At 44.6% G+C, this 26,145-nt stretch overlaps 1 protein-coding gene across 6 annotated transcripts in view; it reads left to right on the forward strand.

Moving 5' to 3' along the window:
• The first annotated feature begins 251 nt into the window (after positions 1-251).
• LOC142775779 (uncharacterized) overlaps positions 252-26,145 on the forward strand; it is a 198,675-nt gene continuing 172,781 nt past the window's right edge. For 3 of the 6 annotated variants that reach the window (XR_012887001.1, XR_012887002.1, XM_075877804.1), the window contains exons 1-2: positions 1,517-2,314; positions 2,465-2,639. Coding sequence is in view for 1 of the 6 variants with exons in the window: in XM_075877804.1 (XP_075733919.1) it covers positions 2,154-2,314; positions 2,465-2,639 (336 nt within the window). In the remaining 5 variants the exon portion in view is untranslated. Of the gene's footprint in view, positions 377-1,055; positions 2,315-2,464; positions 2,640-26,145 lie in introns of those variants that run through there. The other 3 variants (XM_075877806.1, XR_012887003.1, XM_075877805.1) reach the window with 3 other exon arrangements.

Here is a 26,145-nt window from a genome sequence, read left to right on the forward strand (position 1 = left end):
GTTGTCCAAGAGTGTTGATAAATCCATGACATGCTAAATGCATGACAAACCGGGCAAATGCAGCTTTTATGGGTTAATGGCTTGCCTTCACTTGTTCTGTGGTTTAAGCATAGTCAACAGCCACAAAAATCAGAGTTGTTTCAATTTTGATGAGGTACTGGCAATATATAAAAATTGAAAAATTATTGCCACTGTTGTTTAGCTTCATAGCCAGATTAACACTATGGTCCCTAGAATACTGGCTAGTCTGCCGTCTCTGCTCTTCGCCGCAGCCGCTCAGTGATGCATACTCCGCAGTCACGGCGCTCCAGTCGATCGCGGCGCCCCCTGGCCCCCAGCTCATGAACCAGCGGCACGGCCTCAGCAACTTAGTCTGGTAGGTTGTGCTTGTGCCTGGGTTGTGGCTCACCCTTTGCTTTTGCAGCTCTATGGCGGCACCACGATTGGTGAGGTGATTTCATGAAAAAAAGTTAACCCCCCCATATGACATCAGGAAAGGACACCTGGCCTCGAATGCCCTCACTGAACTAGTGGAATCCACAGGTCACGAAATTGGCTGGTCAAGCGCGCATGTTCTGATCTAAGAAAATAAGCTTGCATCATCCCTGGATCTAAAATTCTCGCACAAAAAGACAACTGCACATACGCTGAACAGGAGTGGTGGGCCGCTTCCAAGAATGTACTCTCAGTGTGTATGGGATGTACTTAGGCGTAATTAAATACGCTGTGCATTATTATGCCTTTGTGAACAAGGCTGCCTTATGGGATGCCCAAACGTCACTAAACTTTGTGTTCTTTTGCTCAGTGTATCTTTTCGCACTTACACTAAAAAAAAACAGTTATGCACTGCCTTTTCTTTTTTCACGCCTTTTGTTACTGCTCACTGTGATTGCAGCCAAAAGCACCACTTTTCAACTTTTCATCAATGATAATGAACACTTCCGTAACGGTCGCACAGACTGCCGTCAGTTTCCATGACCTGGGCAGGTTTTTCGAAAATTCCCAGACTTTTCCGTGAACTTTCCAAAAGGGTCTAAATTTCCTAACTTTTCCAGGTTTTCCAGGTTGATGGACACCCTGCAAGACCAAGATGACACGGGACGGCCACATGGTCTCAGAATAGCGCGCACGCAAAGTTTGGTTTGATTTTGGCTTTTGAGCTTGTTTTGGGCACTGCGGCGGCCCCAAAAATAGCATTTCTTTTGCCCTTTGGGGTTGAATTAGGCACTAATATTTACAGAATAGGTAGTTTATGTCACATACAATCCAACAATATAGTGTTTCAAAAACAGACTTTTTCGTGATTTTTCGGTTTTCAAGGGCCGCATGCCCCTTTAACCACGCTTATTCTGAGCTTTACAACTACTTTTGAAAATAACAAGCCGTTACAATGAGATGATGCTGCTTTGTACAGCTTCCCTGTATTTGTACTGCAGTGCGTGCAGCTGCACACCAGAGGTTGATGCGCCTGTGTCGTAGATGGCTTCTCCAGTTGTCTTTAATCTCTCGACACAAGAGCCAAGCCAAGTTACCGAAAACGTCACTGGACATATGCGCGGCCGTGCCGAGTGGCAGTACACGTCATTTCTAACAAGTGTAGATAGAAAAACTATGTCGCTCCAAAATCTTAGCGACCTGGAAACTGTGTGCACATTTTTATGAGCACACTGAAAGGTTGCTCAAGACGTGCTGACAAGCAGGAGATGATTACATCTGTGATGACTGAGCAAAACCAACGACGACGAAGGTGCGGTAGTGGGCGCGTGTGATTTCGTGCCAACTTTGCGCGCGAGATCAGGATCAGCCGATCAGCTGATGACCTGTGTTGGCCATAGAGGTGGCATGGCACAATTTCGCTACATGTGAGCATTACGGTGTAGTAAGCTTTGAGGCTGGGGCCGAGCCGAAGAAGCGGCAGACAAAAGACAGCGGGCCGAAGCGTCGGACGTCGGCGATCCAGATTCCTGCCTAAAAAACGCGGCTGTCCACGCTACTGTTGTTCAACCACCAGGTGAGACGCAATTTGCGGCCCAAGTACTGCATCTAAAGTGTGGCCTGGCCTGCTGTTCTGTTCCTTTCCGAGAGCATCGCGGATCTCGGCGAGACATCTTCGCAGTCAGCCGTCCCGCACAGCAACAGACGTGGCCTGGCCAATGGCCACGGTTGTGCTGAACATCGCGTCTCGACGCAGGCTGTTTGCTGGACGGGCTGGCCATTCCCCGCATAGAGCACCACGTCTGCGATGCGGGGTGACTTCTTCTGTGGTCGGACCCACAACGTCAGGCACCATCACCAGAGCACTGCACGTTGACACGTAAGCGCATTCCACAGCGCCCAGCCCTGCACCTCATCAGCATATGTCGTACCGCCGATCTTGTCCTCAGGTTGTCGAACGCTTCCTTGAACTATTATTGGTCATTTTAAAGATCAAGCATAGTTTCTCTCTGTTGCATTGTACATACAGGTGCGATCAAAAGTGTGGAGACCGCGGGATCGCGTGGCAGAATGCATCGACACGCCAGCTAGCGACGAGACACGACGAGACACCTGCTGCAGGGCGCATGCGCTTCCCGTTTTATTACTTGGCTTCTCATGTCGCTCTGCTGGACGCGGTTATGGAACCCGTAGCCAGAACAACAGCTGAGTGTCGCTTTCTTTGTTCCATCGAACCTGTGCTGTTCTTTCACATAGCAGCTGTGACGGGGCTGGTTCAAGCGCCAGCTCGCGTTGTTATTGACACGGGTTGATTAGGATAAGCAAGCATAGCGAGCATCGCACAATCTGACGAAGCCAAATGCGCAAAATTAAATTTTCTCAGGCCAGCTTGCCTTTGTCGGGCTAATCCAAGTTGCACTTAAATGAGCTTAGTTAAGTCAAAGTTAATGTAGCCAAAATTATTCAAATGTAGTCGAGCACTTTATGACCTAAATAAGTCAGGCTTAAGTAGGCTTAGTTAGGCCCAGTCCAGCTTGGTGTTTTCATGTTAAGCGAAGTTAAGCTTAGATGAGCCCATGTGAGTCGAAATAAGTATAGCCAAATCTAATTAGGCAAAGTTGATCATGCTCATCCTTAACCTAGCCGTGCAAAATTAGCTTATACAAAGCAAACATTATCACGGCCAATTAATCCATGTCGAATTCCCTATGAGCCCACAAAAGTCAAGGCCAGGAAGGTACTAATTACTCTTTATTTACTTCATACTAATTAGAATAATTTGTCTAGTTAGAGCTAATTACATTGCATTAAACGTATTTACTCTCAAAAGCATTCTATGCAGCAACAGATGTCTATATTAGGCGGATCGAGGCGTGATTTGCATAATTCTGCGAGATCAAACTCGAGTACTAAAGGTGGGCTTCGATGTCACGCACATTATTCAGTAATATTTATAAACAATGTTAAGGGTAATAAGATTTATATTTAGGTAAATGAAACTTGACTCAGTCAAGAGTAATCAGCATCTTGCTGAGCTTGATTCTTTGAGCTCATGAGAATTAGACTTCAATTACATTAATTATTTGTTTTAATAGGTTGTTGCTCAAATAAAGCTTATTATATTCCAATTGGTTTGATGATGCTATGACCAACCAAGCTTAATCAGATTTTTTATAGTTACTTTGGCATTTGCCTAATTAGCTTAGTTATGATATTTAGCCTAATTATGCCACATAAAATTCCAGTGTAGAGGGTACTTTAGTTGGATTTCAGACTAATATTCAGTCATAATTAATATTCATAATAATTAAAATTAATGATGATGAGGGACAATCTATCCATGCCGTCATCTCATTTCATGTTCTGGGCAGTTGTCGGCCCTTTAATTCTTATCCCCTACTGTTCCAATTGTCCAGCTCAGAAAGCTTTCTCTAAAAAAGTGGTGAATAGCAGGAGAGAGATCGTATCGCCCTGCCTTATACCCTTCTGTGTTGGAATTTTATTGCATTCTTTATGGAGCACCATCATGGCTTTGGAGCCATGGTAGCTTTCTTCCACTATTTCAATGTAAGTTTGTCTTCATTCTAATTCCTGAATGCCTATTCAACTGCAGAGGTTTCAAATGAATCAAGTGCTTTCTTGTAATCGACGAAAGCTATATAGAGATGTTCGTTACATTGTGTGCATTTCTCTATCGTATCACTGATAGTGTAAATATAGTATTATATTGTGGAGCAGCCAATGCAAAATCCTGCTTGGTTCTTTAATTGATTGTATTCTAAGGCCGCTCTAGTTATATAAGAAATTACTTTTGTAAACAGCTTGTAGGCAAAAGACAGCTAGCTGATCAACCACTGACTTGGAAGTCCTTGAAGTGCCTTTTATCATGCATTAAGTTGGTGTTAGCATTCTTCTAATATCCTGGTAAGCCCACAGGCAAGAGACATTTCATATATAGGGCAACCAGTTTTTTTTAGAACAATCTATCCACTGTCTTTCTTTCAACAGATCTGCTGTTATCTTATCCTCACTGACTATTTTACCCCTCCCAATTCTCTTGAAGACATTCTTTACTTCTCATAGCTCTTTTATTGCCTTGTACATTCAGCGTTACTATCAACAAACACCATTACCATTTCCAACTGTGAAAAATTTATAACTCTGATTCAAAAAAAGTATGCAAACTATGTAACCCCCTTTTTCTTCTTCAACTTATTAGCAATGTTACATTTCCATTACATTTTAGACTGCATTTAAATATAGCCTCTCTATTCCTTTTCTGATCTTGACAGTTTCTCATATTAGCCATGGCAATATACTGTTCAGCACAGATACTGCTTTATTGGCGGGAATTCCGTTGTTCTTAATTTTCCTGTATGATGGTTATTCATAAGCCATCCATAAGGTAAAATATTGTTGCTGGGTGTATTATTCCAGTTCCACTGAAACTTGAACAGATAGTAGGCAATTTACAATGCTTCTTTAACAACAAACATATAATCATGTTTATGTAAACTCAGCTACAGTGCTTTATCCAGTACAGAAACTGTGGTAATTTTACAGAGCAGTAGTATATCATCATCATCATCATCATCATCATCATCATCATCAGCCTAGCTATGTCCACCGCAGGACAAAAGCCCCTCTCATGTTCCGCCAGTTAACTCGGTCCTGTGCTTTCTGCTGCTAATTTATACCCGCAAACTTCTCAATCTCATCTGCCCACCTAACCTTCCGTCTCCCCCTAACCCGCTTGCCTTCTCTGGGAATCCAGTTAAGCACTCTTATTGACCAGCGGTTATCCTGTCTGTGTGCTACATGCCCGGCCTATGTCCATTTCTTCTTCTTGATTTCAACTATAATATCCTTAACGCCTGCTTGTTCTCTAATCCACTCTGCTCTCTTCTTGTCTCTTAAGGTTACACCTACCATTTTTTTTCCATTGCTCGCTGCATCGTCCTCAAGCCTCCAGGTTTCTGCTTCCTAGCTAAGTACCGGCAAGATACAGTTGTTATATACTTTCCCCTTGAGGGATAGTGGCAATCTACCTGTCATAAATTGAGAGTGCTTGCCAAATGTGCTCCACCCCATTCTTATTCTTCTAGTTACTTCAATCTCATGGTTCGGCTCTGTGGTTATTACCTGCCCTAAGTAGACATAGTCTTTTACAACTTCAGTTGTAAAAGACTATAAGAGCAGCAGTACAGAACACTTTAAATAACTCCAACACGCAGGCCCGTGTAAATTACAACCAACAGTGCATGCACATATACAGACGAGGTCACCACTAAGCCTGTTAAGAAGTTAAATATAACTGAGTATGGTAGAAGAAGAAAGCAAGTGACCTACATGGGATGGTCTCCCACCCTATCGGGGGGTGTACTGTCCAACCCCCATTATGCTGTCAATACCTCTGGGCAATGTGTCATATGACTTGGCATTTGCTTCTTGCTTCGTATTTCCAAGGGACACCTGCATTTTTAGAAATACTCGACCATATAAGAGATCATAAACTGTGACATAACAGAGGAATGAATGCAACATATAACACATGGGCACTTACACGTACATACTATGCCAAGTGTTTTAATAAACATGAGAAAAATTAGAAACAAAACTTCATGGTTTTCCTCGATACCACTGGTACAGATGGAATCTGTTTACTTCCAGGAATGAAAGTAATCTCTCCCAAGACATCTGGCTAGCAAGACACATAGAAGAAAAGCAGTGAGTCCAGGCAAGCGTACTGGAGGTTTCAGAGCTGACAACACGTGTTGATATACACTGTTATAGAAGGCTCAGTGCGAGACAGGCGACCATATAAAATGTTTAAACGAGCATTATGTAAAACACGGTATGCTGCTGCACATGAATAGACATGAAAATAAAGCATCAAAGAAAGACAATGAAACAATCAGTTTAGACTGATTAATTTTACTAAGAAAATTTGCATGTCAGTAATTTCACAACTATATGGTCATTATTCGATTAGAAAACTTTGCCTTCTAAATTTCCTGCGGAAATCTCGGACAGTGATGTCACCCTTCTCTACATGCTGTTAAGAAAGAGGTGTCGGGACATGCCGCCACGTCCGTGACTGTGGCGACCTTGGGTAGCGTGGTCCCGACTGGAGCCATCCGAGTGCCGGGAGAAGACGAGCCGAGGAGCAGGCGTAGATGAGAAGAAAACGTTTATGTACAATATTTACATGTTGAGAGTAGCGTAGAACAGCATAGAACAGGTGAAGCACACCCGAGCATCTCTGCGCTCACGTTTTTATACACTGCCTTCCCAGGATTCACTGCGAGGGAAGACAAGGCAGTTCAGGTCCCTCCAATAGGATTGTCCTCCTTCACTCTGACCCGGTGCAGACTAGTCCACCAAACCAGTTTCTAGAAAAGTGCGAGGACACGCACACCCGGTGGCACAGGGAAGAGCAATACGGCATCACTGGCTCAGCTAGCTCCTTGCAGGCCCCGAACACAATGCACCAAGGCGCGGTCGCTGGCCCAGGAATGTAGAAAGCGTGTTCTTGGCACAAGTCCAGATGCGAGGCCCATTGTTCAGTGCACCACCCAAAGGAACAGGTGGAAGCACAGGCTGCAAAAGTCCTTCCGGGTAGTCAGGGGGAAAGGGTTGTAATTTTAAGCCGCCCTGGAATGTCGCTCCCGGCATAACAGCACCCCCGCCACCAAACCATGTATCATGAGGACGAGCTGCCACAGGTGGCTCGGCTGAATTGATGCGATCGGACACCTGGCTTCTTCCTGGGTCTCGTTGCGAAGCCCTCCAGACTGCCATCGTCTCCGCAGGCATTCCCCACGATCAGGCCTCTTGCACGGACTCAAGCTTCCTGTGGATACGACGAACTCGACAAGACAACCATTGTCAAACCACACCTAACGCTGCAAGCGCCTTCAGCACACCCCTCGCAATGCCAAACCAGACGTAATACCAAACTAGACCAAAAAAAACCTGTTGATTCGTTTCGGCACTTAACTTCAACGGGGAGAAGTACGTATCTCATGGCGACAAGCCAAAACAGACCTCAATTTCAGTTGTTGCTACAACAACAACGTCGAGAGGATACAAGAATCACAATTGCGCTATAGCTACTCGGGGAAGAGAAGTGAACAATTAAGGAAGCCAACGGAAACTATCAGGTTTCACTAATCCTCCTGAACACTCTCGCTGAGTGGTAACACACTGTGCATGATACACACAGAAAAAAATATTTGAAAAGCATAATCACATGAAAAAAAAAATGCGTAGCAGTACATTAACTTTTCCTGAGAATGCTGCCACAGCTCAGAAGGCACAGCTAAAACCATCGGCATTAGCGTGTGGTTTACCCTTCTTATAGCGAACTTCAAAATTGTGTTGCTGAAGTGCCATGCTCCAGCGGAGGAGGCGGCCATTCTTTGAGGACATTTTGTTGAGCCAAGTTAAAGGGCAATGATCAGTTTCTATGATGAAGCGCGACCCGGCGACGTAACATGCCAATTTCTGAATTGCCCATACAAGACAAACACATTCCTTCTCGGAAGTGCTATACACTTCCTCCCTGCTACTGAGTTTACGACTCAAGTACAAGGCTGGCCGTTCGTTCCGTTCAATATCTTCCTGGCACAGCAATGCCCCCAGGCCACGGTCACTGGCGTCGCACTGAATGATGAAGCCTTTTGAGAAATCCGGTGCCATGAGCACAGGTCCTTCACTCAATGCCTGTTTTAGCTTTTGAAACGCGAGTTCTTTCTTGGTATCCCATACGACTTCACAGGTTCCGTTTTTCAGAGGGCGTCAGAGCGCTAGCCAGATTAGAGTAATCTTTTATGTAATGTTGATAATACCCTGCTAAGCCTAGAAACGCCCGCACCTCGGTCTTCGTAGACGGCGGACGGCGATAGTCAACTACAGCGGCTACCTTCAGCTCCAACGGCCTCCATTGGCCGCGCCCGACAACATGTCCCAAATAGCTGACTTCAGAGCGACCAAAATGGCATTTTTCTGCCCGTACTGTGAGCCCTGCCTTCTGCAATCTTTCCAGCACAATCTGAAGATGTTTGATGTGTTCTTCCCAGGTATTGGAGAACACAGCTACATCATCGAGATAGGGAAGCGCGAAGTCTGACAGCCCATGTAAAACTCTATCCATTAGGGCAGAAAAACAATACAGAGTGTTCTTCAAGCCAAAGCTTAACATTACCGGACGAAATGTTCCCATGGGGGAAATGAAAGCAGCGTAGCGGCTTGGGGCTCCGTTAAAGGGACTTGCCAATAACCTCTAACAAGGTCTAAAGTAGAAATGTACATCGAGTTAGATACAGTCTCCACCCTTTCTTCCAAGTTCGGTATGGGGTATGTCTGGTCTACTGTTATTGCATTTAACCTCCGATAATCCACGCAGGGCCTTGGGTCTTCGCCTGGCGCCTCTACGAGGATTAGTGGTGAGGTGTAGTCAAACTCGCAGGGAATAGCCACTCCCAGCTCGCCCATGCACCTGACCTCTGCATCCATAATTCCCCTTTGCCTTGGGGACACACGATAAGGCTTGCTTCGAATAGGTTGATCACTTGACAACTCGATGTCATGCTCAACCACTGAAGTTCTTCCTGGTCTGTAGGAGAACACTGCCAGAAAATTCGGAACCACCACTTTTAAATCCATTTTCTGGTCTTCATCGAGACCTTGGTCCTTGCTTACTTGCTCTAATAAGCCCTCTATGGTGGGTATCTCAGGATTTTTCAAGCTTGGGATTTCGGCAGTTTCCTCTACCGGCATATTCACCGTCAGGTTTACGATAGCCTGGCGGTGTACATATGGTTTTATGAGGTTACTATGGAAAACTCTGTTCTGTTTCCTCGCCAATTTGACCTCATAGTTTGTGTCGGATAACTTTGACATTACTTTTGCTGGGCTCTCCCACTGCACTTCAGTTTGTGTTTCTTGGAGGGATGCAGCAGCATCACCTTATCGCCCACACTAAACGTGTACCGACGGGCTGACCTATCGTAGTACGTTTTAGATAAGACCTGAGCAGCTTTCATGTTTTTTTTCGACTAGCTCTCTTGATTTACCGAGTCTCTCTAAGAGACCCATCATGTACGCGTCAACCTTAGGTTCTTCCCCACATCTTTCCCATGCCTCGCGAAGCAGGCGTAAAGGACCTTGCAAGCCGCGCCCGTAAACCAGCTTCGCGGGGCTGAAGCCAGTGCTCTCGTGAGGGGCGGACCTTATCGCAAACAATGCCGCAGGCACGCATGCCTCCCAGTCACACTCGTTCTCAAAGCAAAGAGCTCCCAAAATACGCTTTAATGCAGAGTGCATTCGTTCAACCGGATTCAATTAAGGGTGGTTCACCGAACTATGCACAATCTTTATCCCGCAACGGTAAAAGAACGTATTAGTTAAGTTGCTTGTAAAAACGCTCCCATTGTCACATTGAATCTCGGACGAAAATCCTACCCGAGAGTAAATGGACAACAAAGCGTCCACGACAGCAACTGAAGTTAGCTCCCTGAAAGGAATGGCCTCGGGAAATTTAGTGGCCACGCACAAGGCTGTTAAAACATAGGGACAGCCAGACAGCGATTCCGGTAAAAGGCCTACAATGTCAATCACAAGCCGACGAAATGGCTATGAAATGACTGGCACCAACGTCATGGGGTATTTCCATTTGCCAGTGGTTTTACCGACCCGTTGACATGTGTCGCAAGAGCAAACGAACTCCTCTATGTCCTTCCAACAGCCGGGCCAGTAATACTCCTGAGCTAGCCTGGCTTTGGTTTTTTTAATCCTTAAGTGTCCGGCCCATGCATTGCCGTGTGCCAGATCGAGGAGTTGTCGGCAGTGTTTCTGCGGTACTAGAAGCTGGTCGTACACGCGCCCTTTTGCATCTGCATATATTCGATGCATGATATCTGAATTCATATAGCACGGAATGTTCTTTTTCGCTACCCCCTCTTTTACATGTTCCTGCAGGGATTTCAGGGATGGATCTGCCCTTTGTTCAGCGACAAAGTGCGGTTTATCTACTTGAGTAAGGTGCTGCCAAGAGTTTGACATGGGTGCTACAACTGACCCTTCCACTCGTTCCGGACACTCAGCGTGTTGGCTCACGGTCCTCCCGTTTTCCTCATGCACGTCCCGATCCGCCCGAGTTGGCACGAGCGATTGGCTAGTGTCCTCCTTTGATTCTACCTCGGTGCTTACTGACATTGGCGGCTCAACTGGTTGCGTCATCCCTAGTTTTCCAAAAATTTCACGAGCTTTAGAACGCGTGAGGGCCATGAACACAACTTCGTTGGAAAACGACTCGCCTCGCTCTCTAAGAAGTTTGGCAGATTTGTTGGAGAACAAATAGAAAAAATTCTCCGGCAAATTTTCGGATACCGCTGCCTCGGTGTCTAGTCGGTCGAAAGGGCCCTCTAGAATTACTCGAACTATTGGCAGGCATGCACTTTGCTCCTCAGCCACCTGTCGGATCCAAGCACACTCTCCGGTAAAGTCCGAAGGAGAAACGCAACTTGGGTGTGCGACATCCATCGTGGCGGCTGAGTCGCGCAGTACCCTTTTCTTCCTGCTGTTGACAAGCATTTCCTGCGTGTACGGCTGCAAAAGTCTCACGCTCTCGTCCGACTCACGTATGCTTGCAAATGCCATTTTCATTTTAGAACTTCTAGCAAAGTGGCCTGGTTCATTGAAGTTGTAGCATACTGCAGATCTTTGCGCATCAAATGTGCCATTCACGTCAGCAGACGCCTTTAAAGTGCCCCCTGTTTTCGACTCATTCTCACGCTTTTCATTCGGGGGCTCCTGCGCCTGCGATTCTTCCTTTCGGAAGTTGTTACGTGGAAAAAACCTCTTTCCTTCAAACTGTTTAGGCGCGAATCTTTTTGGATTTTTCTCAGGCTGCGCTGCCTTTCCGCACAAATTTCTACGCAGTTCATAGTCATCGGCAAGCTCAGCCGCTTTGCTCAAATTCATTTCTGTGAGCCTATCTTGGAGCCACAGCTGTGTTTCTTCTGGAATGCCACTGTAATACTGCTCTAGGGCAATGCATTCTATTACTCTATCGTGGTCTCCATAAACTTCCGCACTCTTCAGCCATTCTACAAGGTTAGTCTTAATTAATCCGATAGGCGAAGTCCTTGTGTCACTTGGCCTTACATGCATGCCTGAAACGCTGTCGGAATGCCTCAGTGCAAAAGCGATATTTGCGCAACATTGCCCTTTTAACCTTGTCATACACTTCCGCGTCCTCTCTACTAAGTCGCCTATCACGTCGGTGGCCTCGCAGGGAAGCAGTGCTAGCAATTTTTGCGGCCAATCCTCGAGAGGGATTCTATTTTTCTCGCATTGTCGCTCAAAATGGACAAAATATAGCGCGATGTCTCCACCAACCTTGAACGGCTGCACAAGGTCTCTTATCTTGTTTGGGTCTCCCTATTATCTCACTGCGGGAACATGGTTCCCGGCTGATACCCTAACTTCCAGCTCTCCCAGTTTCAGCTCATGTTCCCTTCTTTCTCTTTCCTCCCGAGCTTCTCGCTCTTTTTGCTTTTCAGCTCGAATATCCTCCTGAGCTTTCTCCTATCTTTCCCTTCTATCTCGAATTTGCTCCAACAGCTTCCTGGGTTTCCTCGAGAGTCACTTTCTCTTTCTCTATAAACGCGATGATCTGCTGTTTCCGCTTAGCAGAGCCAACCGCAAGCCCTAACTCCTTGCAGATTTCGAGAAGGTCCAGCACTTTGAACTTGTCCATATTAATACTTCACTCCACCTCGTTTATGCTCTATCAAAACAATGCGGTCGAATCATTCAATTATTGGCCGACCCACAAAGTTACAATGCCAAAACCTACTAACAAAAAGCGCTAGCTAAGTCTGGCCCTACGAGCTTTTCACTACGCCTCGTTTACTTTCTATTGAAGCAATGTGGTCGAATCATTTGTTTCTTGGCCAACCCACAATGCTACCACACCAAAACCTACTAACAAAGAGCGCTAGCTAGGTCTGGCCCTATGAGCATTTCACTACGCCTTATTTACCATTGAGTGAAACAATGTGGTCGAATCATTCAATCCTTGGCCGACCAACAAGGTTACCACACCAAAACCTACCAACAAAGATCGCTAGCTAGGGCTGGCCATACGAGCATTTCAGTACGCCTTATTTACCCTCGAGTGAAACAATGCAGACGAATCATTGAATCCTTGGCCGACCCACAAAGTTACCACACCAAAACCTACTAACAAACAGCGCTAGCTAGGTCTGGCACTACGAGAGATTAACTTAAAGCACTCACCACGCCAGGGTAGCTGACGGTGGCCGATCCCACCGAGCTGCCATCCACTGTTAGAAAGGAGGTGTCGGGACATGCCGCCACGTTTGTGACTGTGGCGACCTTGGGTAGCGTGGTCGCGGCTGGAGCCATCCGACTTCCGGGAGAAGACGAGTCGAGGAGCCGGCGTAGATGAGAAGAAAACGTTTATGTACAATATTTACATGTTATGTTGAGAGTAGCGTAGAACAGCATGAAACAGATGAAGCACACCCGAGCGTCTCTGCGCTCGCGTTTTTATACACTGCCTTCCCAGGATTCACTGTGAGGGAAGACAAGTCAGGTCAGGTCCCTCCAATGGGATTGTCCTCCTCCACTCCGACCCCGTGCAGACTAGTCTGCCAAACCAGTTTCTAGAAAAGTGTGAGGACACGCACACCCGGTGGCACGCGAAAGAGCAATACGGCACCACTGGCTCAGCTTGCTCCTTGCAGGCCCTGAACACAATGCACCAAGGCGCGGTCGCTGGCCCAGGAATGTAGAAAGCGTGCTCTTGGCACAAGTCCAGATGCGAGGCCCAATGTTCGGTGCACCACCCAAAGGAGGAGGCGGAAGCACAGGCTGCAAAGGTGCCTCCGGGTAGTCAGGGGGAAAGGGTTTTTAGACCCAGCAGACTCACTGCACCACCATTGTAATTTTAAGCCGCCCTGAGTGTCGCTCCCGGCATAACAATGCCCAGTTTCAGGCTTGGCACTACTCGTGCCTCATCAAAGAAACATCTCTCACATTGCACGTTTCACCCCTCTGTTAGTAAAGCTGAAACACCTTTCCCTACAGGCTATGCCACTCCCCATTTTCTTCTTTCCTTCATGCTGTCTTTTCGGTTCTAAGCGGAGGTAGCTGACATATCTGCTGCACCCTCAATCCTTGCTTTCCACCTAACCCTTGGCTTTTCTTCAGATAAATAGGGTTCGCAGTTTTCAGAAATTAATTTCAAAGAAGGAATAATACATTTCAAGGCAACTTTTAATTATGGCAGAATAATAATTACATGACCGCCCGGATGATTCTATCTCTACCTTTCCTTTTGATATAGCTGTCATATTGTCATAATTTTTCAAATGACATCTGGTTTTGCCATATAGCAATAATAATTACACTAAAATTAACAAATTTTATTCAATAAAAATGAATGAGTGTACCATATGATAGGCTGTTCACACTTTCATGTTCATCCTTGTCATTCTCCAGCAGTTTTCCGTAGCTACAGCCCAACTTCCAAACAGTTTGAGAAGAGTTTGACATCATGCATTTATTGAATGGCACTGCAAACTACAAATTGAATGATCACGCAGGACTAGTTACTCTTTTCAAGTATGTGCTTTCAGCCATACAGAACTCCATCATGCTGAAAGTTTATCATGTGGTTCTGTTCATGTTCATTTCGCAAGAAAAATAACTTTCTAATGTACAAGCATCTACAATGGCACAGTCACCATAACCTGCATAAAATCTTGCTCTGTCATCGCCTTATGACAATGCTGGTTCAATAGAATGCCACTTGTAATGGCGATTTTACTACCTGATATGAACGGCAGAAGAAAACTGGCACTTTCAGCTGAATACAGCATGTGTAAAATGTATTCACTCTCCCAATTGCACCTAATTAAAAGGACCTTAAAGGCAAATAGTTTAAGTCAGAGTAAAAGATCAATGTTTGAGAATGCCAAAAACTTTAATATTATCAACAGCAGTGCTCTACTAATCAAGAACCTAAGGTGTACAGCACTATATGTGCCACAAGTGGGACACTTTGGAATAATCCCAATGACATCAAGAGTCCAGAGTACAATTTATCACAAGTAATCAAACCAGCTGCAAGAAATAAGAACCTTCCGTGCATTACAACACGTACTGAAATGATGCCTGTCTATTTACGAACGACACGAGTGGTTCAAAAGTTCTGTTTTCATTAAACTGTTCTTCGCTCAGGCAGTCGCCTATCAGTGGTAGTTTCGGCATTGCGGAGTGCAGCATGTGCTTTGCACGCCTGCAAAAGTCGCCGTGACGTGGAGGACGTTACCCCTCCTGTAAAGTTGTTTGCGCTTCATGGCATGTGTGAGTCTCGCAGATTAGCCACTGTTAGGTTTAGCAGTCGCTGAGTGAAAGGGGATGCTCTGCTCATCCGGGTTAAGGTTAGCGCAGTGGCGCCAGCAGAGCCTATTGGGCTGGCACAGAGAAAACAGTAAAGTACCTTTTTGGAGTTGGCAGACTGTGGGGGACGACATCATAGGTCATTTCCCGTGGATCCCTTGTGGAGAGTTTAATGTCAGTGACACCGCATTTGCGGTATTTTGTATAAGGCTTATGTAGCCCGTTGAATTATACTGTATGCTTGTGTGTTGCATAGGCATATTGTATAAAGTTATTTAGCGTGTCACTAGTGATGTATCAGGTTTAGCTGGTGATATCATCGATGTAAAAGCAGATTAATAAATGTACACATTTTTAGTTCCCTTGATTGCGTCTGCTGTCCCTGTTTGTTTCTAAAGTGGAGCGATCATTTCAGATCTCACAGACTCAAAGTTCTACAAAATATCCCGTCCATGTGATGTTGCCAGATGCCCTTGTAGAATTACCGCTTGAACTGCAGCAAAGAAACCAACACTATTTTCGAATGGGTGCCGCAAAACGAACCACTATGCTTGAAAAGGCCAGCGGAGTGACGTGCCTTTGTGCCAGTATGCAAAAAAATCTGCTTGTTTGCTGACTGCCCTTTCCTGCAGAGGATTACAAGATCAAGTGCAACTTGGTCAAGGCTTGCAATATGCTCTTCCCAGCAGTGCTCTACTGCTACTATTGTCGGTGGCCGCCCAGTAAAGGAGGGCAACGTTGGGCAAGGCAACCGCTATGCCAGATGACCTGTTAAGACTGGTGATTTTGAAGTGCTGTGCGGACCATTAAATGTGATTTCATTTGAAAATAAGCATTTCTTTGGCACAAAAGTAGCACTACGAGGTTTCTGAACTGCTGCTTCAACAAGCAACATCAAGATAATATTTGCCTTTAGCGTCCTTTTAACGACACAGCCATAGGTGTCCTGAACTGAATTTGCTATTCTGTTCAGTCGAATTGAAATTATCTGGCAATGGCCAATATCAGGGTGCAATTGTGAAAGTATTGCTCCATATAAATATGTGTGTGCTCACCAATATTTTAGCCAGGATCAATTTAAAACTTAAGTCTAATTCATCCAAGCAAACAGCAACTACAAACCTGTGTTTTTTTCCCTGAGAGAAAATAAATTTAGATAAAAATTTATCAAGAGTTAAAAAATGGATGAACCACACCTTTCAAAATAAACAATTTACAATACAAGAGTACACAATTTGGCTGCGATAAAAAATAGTGATGTTGCACCATTTTTGTTTGTTATTTAAAGATGTAAGATTGTTCTCCTCACAAAGCAGCATCAGGCCTTCTTCCTGTGGCTGCCGGAAGCAATAGTTTGCACTCTTGCTGACACAGTCAGCAAAGTATACACCTTTTTCAAACATGTCCCCATTTGCGGGTTCAGCTCGGGGGGTGATGCACAGTCCGCGACTCAGAATGCCTGCAAAGTTTCTGTTCTTTGAGCCATGCCATAGCATTCTGTGGTTTCCAAAAAATAAAGCTCTCATTGCAAGACATCTTCTCTATGAGAAACACATTCTGCAGCTTCAGATGGTAGTTAGTGTATGTTTCTCCATGCGTTTTTTCAAGAGAGGTTTGAATGATCTGGAAAACAGAGGCAAAAAAATTTATCTTCACCTACACAAAGTGTACTATTTCATTTCACCCTAAAACTACGAGATTAAAACTAAGTAAAAAACTATTTACTGTAGCAAGCTAATGATTTGTATCACTTTATAAGTCAATATTACAGTGGCACTCACTGTCAATTTAGAGAAAAATAAAAATAAATGGATTCAGAACCTTTTATTTTAGCAAATGTACCCTCAAACAGAAAATGTACAATATTATATTTCCATTATAGAAACTCCAGTTAATTAAATGTTGGACAAGGGTCCTAGCCTGGCACCCACACACTTTATAGAGGGGGTAAATTTTAAATATCTCGATCCTGAAACTACCCTACAACAAATAAACCGAACTTGGCTGGCCATTTTACGTATGCCCGACATCAACGGTTACTGAAGTACATTGGTTTCATACATTAATGCCCGTTGAAATTTCCTATTTTTGACTGGCCCCAAAGAATTTCAGCACAAAGACGGCAGCTTATGATGTGTTATTACAGTGATGATATATGTGGGGTTTAACGTCCCAAAGCCTCCATATGAATATGAGAGACGCATGACATGTTATTACGGCATTTCTCTAATTCTTATGTATAGCCTCCCCCTCCTGAGAATATCCATCCGAAATATTTCAGGGTGGTAAAATCTGCTTTTTTAATTTGCCTGTGCTGACCTCTCTCGTTTTGGAAGCGCTGTGACAGGGGCCGGGACAACTGGTATTACCAGAAGGAAAGACTCCTCCGCAGCGGTGGTCTAGGGGCTAAGGTACTCGGCTGCTTACTCGCAGGTCGCGGGATCGAATCCAGGCTGCGGCGGCTGCATTTTCGATGGAGGCAAAAGGGCTGTAGGCCCGTGTGCTCAGATTTGTGTGCACATTAAAGAACCCCAGGTGGTCAAAATTTCCGGAGCCCTCCACTACGGCGTCTCTCATAATCATATGGTGGTTTTGGGACGTTAAACCCCACAAATCAATCAATTATTTATGTTAGAAGGACAAGCAAGTTGTGCCTACGGGCGCTAAAAAGCCACGAATCCGGCACGACACCAATATCTATGAAAGCACGTTGCGTGGACACGCTGACGCTGTCTTGTGCACAACGTGCGAGCCTCCTGCGTTGACCAACGCTTTTGAAGAAGCGAGATGATGGTTTTGGGATGTTAAGCCCCACATATCAATCAAAGGAAAGGTTCCGAGATAAAAGGCAGTTCACGACGTTTCCGCAAGGGAAGGGCGCATCCGCCATGACATTGTGGAAGAGGCAGATTCAATACGAAACCAAATCTGCATTCTGAAGAACCTGGTCGAAACCAGATGGACAAGATTTGAAAGCAATGGCACACATGGCATCCATAGCATAATGACATGACAAAGCTTTGTCTTGAACAGTGATGGAAACATGGCAAAGTACAAAACACATGAAACAGATTATAAAATATCATAATGGGTCCGACAACAGGGGCAGCTGATATTTGGAATCATATTGTCATGGTGGTGACAATATCACCCGGGGCTTGTAACAATATTAAGGGGACATAGTTCTTGGGGCTACCTCATTCATTTTTTTTTTTTTCACCAAATTCAATCTAGAAGCACCTATACATGTATTTCTCATACTAATTTTAAAAATACAAGTTTTTTTTGGTAGTTCAAATAATTATCATAATGAATAAATTTGAATTACTATTACTTAGGGAGGCAAAAGATAAAAATTGAGTGTGCAGAAATTTATGTTTAATGCATCAGTTAAAAGCAGAATGCATAAGGAAGGAATTACTGCAAGCAGTTGTCAAATCCCACAACAATGAGCACTTAAGCAGCTCACTCAAGTCCGTCGTTTACAGAAGTTACTTACAATCAAGAATAAAAGCAGATAAAGAATTATAGAGGAAGATCGTGCTTGTAGCACTTCCAAGTTTTATGCATTCACCTTCATAGTAAAAAAACATTACAGCTGTAGCCATCCTAGAGCTCATGAAATTAATGCTCAAAACAAGCAGGACAAGTAAAAGCTTCTTTTGAGAAAATGCAAGAAAGCTCGTTTTGAGCTACACATAACACGAGATGTTAAAACATTTTTGTCAAGTGATAAGTAGCCACCAGGAATGTTATCTGCATAGCTGCTGCAGCAGCATATGCCATTTAGAAGCAGTATGGCATTAAAAGAGCCCCCCCCTCTCTTTTTTTTTTCTTCAGTTAAAATGTACACTAAGCTTTTCTTGATAACGCAAATTGCTATTAAAATAAATATATCCATCGAAGGTGAGAAACTTGGTGAGCAATGTGTGTTACAAAAGCACAATATTTTGAAAATTGATTTCGATAAACTAGAGATCACTAGGAGAGGCCTTCAGCTTGCAGTGGAGATAGAAATAGGGGAGACCCGCTCAAGTTTGCCCGGCTACGCCAGCGCTTGCCTTTCCCCTGCCAGAAAAAGCGCACAATAATAGAGTCTTCCGACCCTTCCGCTCCCTTTGGCTTCCACGCATTTGCGAAGCACGCGCTGCACGTGAAACGTCCCTCGTTCCGCGATGTCACCCCAACAGAAAAGGGGGTGACATCGCTGCGTCATCAACTGTCACAATAACCATGCAAACACGAAGAGGTCAACTCCACCAGTGAAATTCTACCGATTCCCCAACCGATGGTACGAAACAAGCAGACGACAGAAATGGATTAAAGCAGTGCGCCGAAAAAAGTATGTAAACAATTTTTTTTCATAAACATTACCACGCGCACAATACATTCAAAATTACGTGTGTTAATTCCAGCGTCACTGTTTCTCTAATCTATCGAGTTACTGGGAGATGCACGTCCCCATCTTAAAGGTATAGATTTTTCAACACCCGTCTTTAGAGCACTGTTAAAAAATAGTGAATAAATATTTTATGCTGCTACTATTATTCGATATTGTTGGGGACGTAGTAGTTGAAGCTGTGTGCACATGTGGTATTGGTAATGTGTTGTTATATATTTTTAAATCTACGTAGCGCCGACGGAAGTGTGTGGTTGCCAAAAGCTTGGGCAACTATGAAAAAAAGAAAAAAATGCATTAGCCGTTGTTGCACGTCCGTTGGCAGATACAGTGAACTAGTGGTTACTGAGTGTGTAGGGGCAGTCCGAACAACACTGTGCATTTTTTATACGTGACCAAGATAAAATGCCTTTATAGCAATGCGCTCTTCCCCTGCAGATTAGACACACACAAAAAAGTTTCTCTGAAAGCTGGGCGCTCATCATGATGGTACGCACGCTGTTCGTGAACTCAAAGTACCCGCGATGAGAACGGTGATAATGCAAGGAAAGACACGCGAGATAGATGTCAATTATTGTTGCGAGTCAGAAAGAAGCCCCAAATAGACCATTTATTTTTGAAGTGTTGTGTATACACCGCACGATAACTTGGGTAGGTGCTAGTAAATTAAGGTATCCCAACTAATAGCAGTCACAGCGCAAAAACCGCTTAACCTAAAGCACGAGAAGCGGCCTTATCCATCCATCCAGAAACAAACATAGTGCATAGTACACAGAGTAAATTAAATAAAACAAGTATATAATAATGAACGTACAGAAAGTTTTATTCACCTCTAACCTCGTAAACAGCGTCGTCTTTCACTTGCGAAACGCACTTCGCTCTGACGAGGACGGCGTCGTCTGCTACAACTTGCTTCGCTGCCCTTTTACTAAATTGCTGCCACGAAAAAAAATCCTCAATTGCGGCATCCTAATAAATGCGGACAGAGCGCACAGCACGCGACGCGACACTCTCAAAAACACGTGCAGAACGCGTGCAGAACGCGTGCAGTGCGCGAGCAAAGAAACGCGTTTTCAAGGCAGGTTGAATGGGACAGCGGAGGGGCGAAGACTCGAGTAACGAGTTTTCTCCCCGCATTGACTGACAGCGCCACGCTCCGCAGCGCCTCCCTCGGCGTGGGTCTCCCCTATAGGCCAAGAGTAATGATCAAGCTCAAATTTGTAACCTGTAAGAAAGAACAATCCTTGTTATGTTATTAGCCGTTTCTTTTTATCTTTAGTTTTTAGCTCCGCCTCGAAGTAAAGCATTCGGCAACCCATTATAAAGGCCATAACATTAAGATTGAATATTTTCTTTTCACAGACGAAAATAAAAATCTGTCGAGAAGCATGCATGAGCGCTGATCAAGAAAGAGTAAAAGAAGTAAAGCGTTTGCCATGAACTGCGTTCGAATTCTTATTTGTAAATAAAATAAATACGGTTGTGTTTCTTCTGCCATGACTAATTATTTGACAAGTGGTGCAATGGGCATCAAACTTGAAGGCTCTACGCCAACTTTTCCCTGGGACTGAGGAAACAGACCTTTCTTCTAGCCCTGTGAAAATCGTTACAAGGGTTGCCTCATAGTTGGTACTTGGATGATTGCTAACAGAACGTGCAAGTGGTCAGTGCTGCAGATGTTGTCAAGAATATTTGAAGCAATGGGGGCGATAGCAGCTTTCATTATACAAGCGAAGCTACTATTTCAGGAGCTGTGGAAAAGAAAAGTTGAATAGGATGACGAGCTATCCGAAGATCTAGGTATACAGTGGAGTAAATAGTGCTCAGAATTACATCATATTTAAGAGATGGCCCTCAATCGTTGGGTGGGTCCTTTTCCAGGAAATAGAACTATGCAACTACACATAAAAACCCCATATTGCAATTTCCCTTCCCGCCACAATCAATGTGAATACAACTCACTGTTCTGCAAACCTACTTTTGTGTTTTCTCATTATAATAAGGAAATCACAAATGCTATGAAAGCATGTCACATCATCTTCCCTGAAGCAATGTCGATAGCTAGGCATTTGTATTGCTCTAACGCAAACAAAGTCAGGGAATCATATAAAATCAGTGATGCAACTACACATAAAAACCCCATATTGCAATTTCCCTTCCCGCCACAATCAATGTGAATACAACGCACTGTTCTGCGAACCTACTTTTGTGTTTTCTCATTCTAATAAGGAAATCACAAACGCTATGAAAGCATGTCACATCATCTTCCCTGAAGCAATGTCGATAGCTAGGCATTTGTATTGCTCTAAAGCAAACAAAGTCAGGGAATCATATAAAATCAGTGATTTTGCTTCAAGTGCTACTTTCTGTTCTTGTTCTTGCCTCGGTTAATTTTTAATTTTGCTGCTGACTCCTGCATTTCAAAACATATCGCTTTGAAACTGGCAAATTTTTATTTATTTATTCCTTTTTTTGTGGGTATGTACTGTCTGTCACTTTATAAACCCCAGTTCTCAGTGTAGTGCTTCTCCATGAACTTCTTTGCCTTTTCATTTTTTTTTTGCACTGCTTTCATAAAAATGTATTTTTTACTCCTGAAGTAGAGCAACCGCCACTTACCTAGACAAGAAAGAAGGTTTTAACTAGGCAGTGCAAATGTTCAAGCACTTAAAGTATACAAAGAACATTTCAGTATTCGAATTCACTTCGACACAAATTAAAATTTTCCTAAACATTAAAGCATATGGAACTAACAAATATATGTATATTTGACTGCATGTAGACTGCCTGAAGAAGTGATTTCACAGCTGCACGGGGCTGCTATGCCTGAAAGACCTATCCAGGAAAAGTCTGCACTGCCAAGAAGCCACACTTCAAGGTTAAATGTACATATTACCAGCACCTCTCTTAATTCTGTCGCGAGCGCTGATGGACCACCAGACGAAGAGGATGAAGTACGAACAAGCACGAAAGAATAAACGGGGTAATCAAAGTAGTAGCAGGGTCTTTGTGGCCTCTGCAAGGCAAATAAAAGCCTCTTTTTGATTACCTCAACGGAATCAAGCTCTTTCCGTGGCTGCTGCACGCCATATCCCACACATTTTGCTACTGATTGACCCTAGATTGACCAAACGATGGCTAGGAATGTCCTGGAAGACATTGAGAAGATCAAGGCAAAGTGAATGTCACGAAGATCTCTGAACAGCCGGATCATCAATGAGGGTAGTTTCCTACTTTGCAATGACTCTGTGACGCAGGAGCAGCTCGTTTTCATATACGAGAGACTCTGACACTCAAAACGAATAACGATGAGCTGAACAAAATTAACTCTGAATTGGAGAGAATCATCTCGGACAAGAACTTCCAAGCCAAGTACGATACCACACTAGAGTATGAAGACAACATGACGCGAAGCCTGTCTGAGCTCCTAGGCAGGCAGAAACGTATTTAAAGTGCACAAGTAGAAGATGAATAAGTGACGGCTACCCATACAATCGCTACACCTTGAGACAGAACTGGCCCCAAGCTACCGAAACTCAGGATTTCGTCCTTCTCTGGGGATGCGTGTAAATAGACTGAGTTCTGGGAGCAGTCTACCTAGATTGTCCACGACAACACCACCCTTACCACGACAAAGAAGTTACATTATTTGGAACAGTTCTTGAAAGGAGAAGCTGCTTCAGCTGCGGCTGGTCTTCCAACAACTGAGGTATGCTACAACGACGCTGTAAGCATGCTACAGAAACGCTTCGATGATAAGACGTGCCTGAAACAAGAATACTTTGTAAGATGGCATCATCTGACTTCTGTTGGAGCATCTGGTGATGACAGTTTTTTTCAGCATGTTACCTCGGACACCTAAATGTGAGAGATCTCCCTGTATGCCAAAGCACCATGTGGTGTCGTATGCATTTTCTATATCTGAAAATACTGAAAGAAAAAACTGTTTTCTGAACGAAAGCATCGCGGATTTCTTCCTCAAAACGTACCAGGTAGTCAGTGGTGGATCTACCCTCGCGAAAACCACACTGGTACGAGTCGAGTAGGTTGTTTGTTTCCAGGAAATGTAGTACTCGGCGGTTAATCATCTTTTCGAAAATATTACACAAGCAACTTGTTAAAGTGATTGGCCTGTAACTCGCTACAGAGGATGGATCCTTGCCGTTTTTCAAAATTAAAATTACAATGGCCTCTTTTCAAGATGCAGGGATCTCACCGGAAGACCATATGGCATTATACAGGAAGAGTAAGGTTTTTCGAGTTTCAGGAGATAAGCTTTTCAACATTTCGTAAACCACGCGATCAGAACCAGGGGCCGAATCAGTGCAGCAGCCCAGCGATGTTTGTAGCTCAGCCAAGCTAAAAGGCTGGTTGTAATCCTCATATTTTATATATTTGCGTTCTAGTTTCTGCTTTTCAATTCTTCTTTTGTATCTTTAGGCTCCATTATAGTGTGATGAGCTGGACACCAGTTCGAAGTGTGCGCAGAGGAAGTTCACTTGATCTTCCAAGCTGTCACCTTGTGTGTTTACAAGAGGGAGTGAATGTACTCGTCTTCCTGCTTACCCTCCTAACAATGTTCCAGACTTTAGCCTCCTGTGGATTGATTTGTGGGGTTTAACGTCCCAAAACCACCATATGATTATGAGAGACGCCGTAGTGGAGGACTGCGGAAATTTTGACCACCTGGGGTTCTTTAACGTGCACCCAAATCTGAGCACACGGGCCTACGACATTTCCGCCTCCATCGTAAATGCAGCCGCTGCAGCCGGGATTTGAACCCGCGACCTGCGGGTCAGCAGCCGAGTACCTTAGCCACTAGACCACCGCGGCGGGGCACTTTAGCCTCCTGTGTATATGAATTGATGCCTGATATAAACTTGTGCCAACTTTCCCTTCTGGCCTGTTGGCGCGTCCTCCTGCCTTGAGACTTTATGTTTTTAAAATTTGTAAGATTCTCCGTTGTCGGAGAGTCCCGAAGCAGTTTCCATGCTTTATTTTGCTTTCTATGTGCATTTGGACACTCACCATTCCACCAAGGAACGTGTCGCTTGGCAGACAGTCCAGTTTATGGGATACACTTTGTTTCAGCATCAATAAGAAATGCTGTCAAAAGGTCTACAGCTGCATCTATACTTAATTCACTTATGTCCAACCAACTTAAGCGAGTCGCTTCTCTGAACTTTTCCCAGTTCACCTTGTCTGTCTGCCATCCCGGAACCTGTGGAGGACCTTTGTCTATTGATGTACTTAAAATGACCGGAAAGTGGTCACTGCCAAAAGGATTGTTGATCACTTTCCATGGAAGCAGGGGTACAAGCGATGGGGACACAATGCTGAGATCTATGGATGAGTAGGTTTTGTTGGCTCTTTTCTATTCAACAAACACGCACACGAACAAAAGAGGAACCATTCGATAAGGCAACCTCGTGCATTGCAGCGAGAGTCTCCCCATGGACCATTATGTGCATTCAGGTCCCCAAGAACCACACCACTTCATCTTTCGAGGACTGGAATTCATGTTTTCCGAGACGGTACTATGGAGGTATGTAGAGGGAGTAGACGGTGACGAGTTTATTGAAAAAGACAGCTTGAACAGCCACTGCCTCAAGCGATGTTCTGAGTGGTAAGTGTGTACACGCTACTCCCTAGTTAACTATAATGGCCACTCCACTAGATGACCTGATGGCATCATTGCGGTCCTTTCTCAATATTGTGACGACGCGGGATCGACGAGCACACAAAGCGCCTCGAACAAATACGCTTTATCGATCGTAAGAAAAACACTGCAATGACTTCTTCGTCTTTTGCCCTCGGTCAAGGACACTCGCGCTGCTTCGTTCTCGCCACCACTCGCACATACGCGCGGCAATATTCCCCCTTTAAAAAAAAACATCGCCTTGATGTTAAACGTTCGAGAAGCAAGGCGAAACCAAAACTGCACAGTTAGTCACTTAAAGTAAGGTTTCATTCGAAGCACGTGGACAATTTCTGGTGAATGTCTGCGGCGCTTCGAACTCTGCACGCCGTACGGAACAACCTCGTAGTTGACATCACTGATGCGTCGCAGAACCTTGTAGGGTCCGAAGGATCTTCACAACAGCTTTTCGGAGAGCCCACACTGACAAATAGGTGTCCAGACCCATACTATGTCGTCCACGTTGTATATGACGGGTCTGTGCCGGAGGTTGTAATGTTTGGCATCGTCATTTTGTTGTTTGGTGATTCGCAACCTGGCAAGTTATCTGGATTCTTCTGCTAGCTGGGTAAACTCTTCAGCGTCCGTGTCATTGCCATCATTTTCATGAAGGAGCATTGCGTCTAACGTTGTCGTAACCTCGCGTCCATAAAGAAGACTGAAGGGTGTCTTCCGAGTGGTCTCCTGACGAGCCGTGTTGTACGCAAACGTGGCGTGCGGTAAAATGACGTCGCAGTTCTTGCGCTCTACATCTACGTATATGCTTATCATGTCAGCCAGGCTCTTGTTGAGCCGTTCGGTGAGCCCGTTGGTCTGGGGATGATACGCCGTTGTCTTCCTGTGAGCTGTACCACTTAGTCGGAAAAAGGTGTCCAAAAGCTCGGCCATGAACGCAGTACCTATGTTGGTGATTACTAGTGCGGGAGCATCGTGTCTTAAGACGATGGCTTCGATGAAAATTGTGCCGCATCAGGTGCCGTTGCCCGTGGCAGAGTGCCTGTCTCCGCATATCGGGTCTGGTAATCCGTGGCGACGATTATCCACCCGTTTCCGATGGCAGACTTTGGGAAGGGGCCCAGAAAATCCATGCCAATTTGTGTGAACGGTGTCACCGGCACTTGGACAGGCTGCAGCAGACCAGCTGGTTTGATGGATGGTGGCTTGCAACGCTGGCAAT

Source organism: Rhipicephalus microplus, chromosome X (assembly GCF_043290135.1).
Source record: "Rhipicephalus microplus isolate Deutch F79 chromosome X, USDA_Rmic, whole genome shotgun sequence".
NCBI lineage: Eukaryota > Metazoa > Arthropoda > Arachnida > Ixodida > Ixodidae > Rhipicephalus > Rhipicephalus microplus.